The 3,239-nt window shown below is 31.7% G+C and overlaps 1 protein-coding gene across 1 annotated transcript; it reads left to right on the forward strand.

The window, feature by feature from the left end:
* The first annotated feature begins 1,485 nt into the window (after nucleotides 1–1,485).
* Nucleotides 1,486–2,742, forward strand: LOC107059600 (serine/threonine-protein kinase BLUS1-like). Its single transcript, XM_015306296.1, has one exon. The coding sequence runs from the start codon at nucleotides 1,486–1,488 to the stop codon at nucleotides 2,740–2,742; it is 1,257 nt and encodes a 418-aa protein (XP_015161782.1).
* Nucleotides 2,743–3,239: the final 497 nt, after the last annotated feature.

Raw genomic sequence — 3,239 nt, forward strand, 5'->3', positions numbered from 1 at the left:
CCCCCCCCCCCCCCCCCCCTTTCTTTTACATATAAGTTGTTTTAGTTAAAAATCCATTCAATTTCTAGAACTGAGACTACAATGATATATAATAATGACATAATCAGTATAGTATCATGAAATAGGGGTGGGGGAGGATAGATATACACAACTTTTACGCTTATTCAGATGACAACTTTATGTGTTGAAAAACAAGACACTTGCCTTAATCTCCGAAATTTGTGATGCCCCTTTTTTTAGCAATAATATAAGTATTATAGATTATTTTTTTTAAAATTACACATTCGTTCAATCTTTAATTTAATACTACAAGACTCAATTTTTTTTTACTTACAGTTCCAATCTTTAATTGAACTTCAAATTATATGCAAATCAAAATCAGATAAATAAATTAAAACGAAGAGAATACTATTTTTTTTTTTAAAAAAAAGACCTTTTTCATATAAAAAAAGAAAGAAATTAATTGTGCATTTCTAAAAAAAATTGCATCATAAAAATGTTTGAAGAATAAACTTCAAATAATAAAATATTAGCCTTCGATTTATTACTTGTTTTAGGCCATCAAAGAGCTTGAGTTGCCCCTGCTCCTGAAAAAAAATTAAAAAATGTTTTTGATAGCCTCAACTCAAGAAAGAACAGTTAAGAATATATCAAAGTGAAAATGTCACAAAATATTTTTAATAGTAACTACAATTAATACGATAATTAAAGTATAAAAAATGACAAATAGTATCAAAAATTTTAAAAATGTGAAGATAGAAAACTAGTAATACGAAATCAAAGTATAAAAAATAACAAATAGTAGCAAAGATTGAAAAAAAACGAAAGATATAAAACTAGTAATACGATAATCAAAGTACTCGAAATAATAAATAGTAGCAAAAATTGAAAAAACGAAAGACGAATAACTAGTAATACGAAATCAAAGTACACGAAATAACAAATAGTAGCAAAAATTGCAAACAAAGATATAAACCTAGTAATACGATAATCAAAGTACAAGCAATAACAAATAGTAGCAAATTTTTTATTAAAAAAAATGAAAAAATAGAAAACTAGTAATACTATAATCAAAGTACAAGAAATAACAAAGAGTAGCAAATTTTTTTTTTTAAAAAACGAAAAATAGAAAACTAGTAATACGATAATCAAAGTACAAGAAATAACAAATAGTAGCAAAAATTGAAAAAAATAAAAAACTAGTAATACGATAATCAAAATATAAAAATATAACAAATAGTAATAGAAATTTGAAAAATGAATTATAGAAAATTATTAATACGATAGTCAAAATATAAAAATATAACAGATGGAAAAATTAAAGACTCAATGAAAATGTGGTATATAAGGGTTAGTTGAACCAATTATGCGCGGGAAATAACAACCCAAACTGCCAAAGCTATAAATACATCTTCTTCTTCGTCTTCCTCACGAACCAAACTCCATTTTTTTTCTGAAATTCTGATTCTCTGCTCCCAAGAAAAGATGAAGAAAATCCAGAACCCCTATAACCCATACCTTCCCAAAGAAACTGGTTCTACAAGTTTTCCAGCGTATATTGGTTCTCCTTCAAATGCACCAGACCCTGTTCCTTCTTTCGCAAGTCTCCCACTTCAATTCGAATCTAATAGATCCAGTCTATCAATGCGTTATGCCCCTGTTTCAAGATCAAGTCTATCTTCTCCAGAAATCCCACCACTACGTCAGCCAATCATCACTGATCCAGAAACTCAAGATACGTATCTTCTCAACTTGGACATTGGCTCTTTTTCTCATGGATTCGGCGCTGTTTACAGAGCTCTCTATACCGAACATAAACCAGATACTGAAATACCTATCAAATCTGGATATGTCACTTTGAAGATCATCGACATGAACGAAAGTGAAACTGAAAGTCGTCACCTCTGGCGTCAAGGTAAAGCAGGCCTTACTGATACTCCTTATGGAAAAATAATTGGATCTAAGAGAATTTTCAGTGCTGTTACCAACATTTTCAGTGATAATGATGAGTTGTTATGTGTTGTTTTGCCGTATATGTCTGAGGGATCTCTTCGATATATTCTATCTACTCGTCCTCAGAAAAAATTGTCAGAGGAATTCATTTCTGTTGTTCTTAAACAAGTACTTATTGCTCTAAGAGATGAAATTCATGTTGAGTTTAATCAAAGGGTTCATAACACTTTGAATGCTGGAGATATCTTTGTTCATATCGACTATGCTACTCAAGAAATTTCGATCAAGTTAGCATATGAAGCATCTGTTTATGATTCCGAAACCCCAAATCAAGCCAATAATCAATACGCTCCGTTTATGAATCCGAAACATATTTTTAGATGGGGTGCTGCACCAGAGGTGTATGGAAGAGAAAATGAAGGTAACAGTGGACCAAAATCTGATATTTGGTTATTGGGAATAACAGCACTGGAATTAGTGTATGGGGATTTACCTGTTCGGAATCGTAGAGACTTCAACTATATAGTGGATAAGATAAGGAGGAAGAAGAAACTGCCAAAATCACTTAAAAAGATGATGATCAAGAGGGATGGGAGATTCAAGGAAGTGATGAAGAATTTGGTTAATCGAAAGAAAAGGGCGTTTTCGGAGGAGTTTGAAGAGATTGTTCTTGCTTGTCTTAGAGAGAATCCAGTGAACAGACCAACTGCTGATCAGCTTTTGAATGCTCCATTCTTTACTGATGCTAATGACAGGTTTAAGCAATTTATGTTGAATGGTAGAAATTGAGTAAAAATTTAGATATATTCAGCAGATTCTTGGATTAAGATAGATGTATAATGTGTGTAGTACATAAAATTCTCTGTTTTCTGAGTTTGGGGACTGTATACTGAAATGGAATTTCTGCTGGATTTGTCATCTGATTCTTCCTTCTGTTTCTTATTTTCTTCTGCTACTGATTTGATGTGATGTATAATACTACTTAGTTTAGGCATGAAATGCTATATTGATTCATCTGATTCTTTGTTCTTCTAGTGATTTTATTTGGATAATACGTTTGTTTGTACGTTCCCATGAAGTTGATCATGTCAAATACCTCTGGCTTAGGTGGACATTCTAATTCTTTTGATACACGCTAGTCATGTCGAATAAAAGTCCTGGAAGGCACTTTCTCTCTTAAATTTTCATGTCGAATACTTGTGGCTTCGATTAGTCTCTGGTACAGAAAGATATGAGATGTCTTCGAATCACCAGTCAGATTCGATGTGGTTTGGATTCAAGAAGCA

Source organism: Solanum tuberosum, unplaced genomic scaffold (assembly GCF_000226075.1).
Source record: "Solanum tuberosum cultivar DM 1-3 516 R44 unplaced genomic scaffold, SolTub_3.0 scf00027, whole genome shotgun sequence".
NCBI classification, from domain to species: domain Eukaryota; kingdom Viridiplantae; phylum Streptophyta; class Magnoliopsida; order Solanales; family Solanaceae; genus Solanum; species Solanum tuberosum.

What these genes read in the sequence shown, in the direction of transcription:
- LOC107059600 (XM_015306296.1), top strand. Translation starts at nt 1,486, where the DNA reads ATGAAGAAAATCCAGAACCCCTATAACCCATACCTTCCCAAAGAAACT.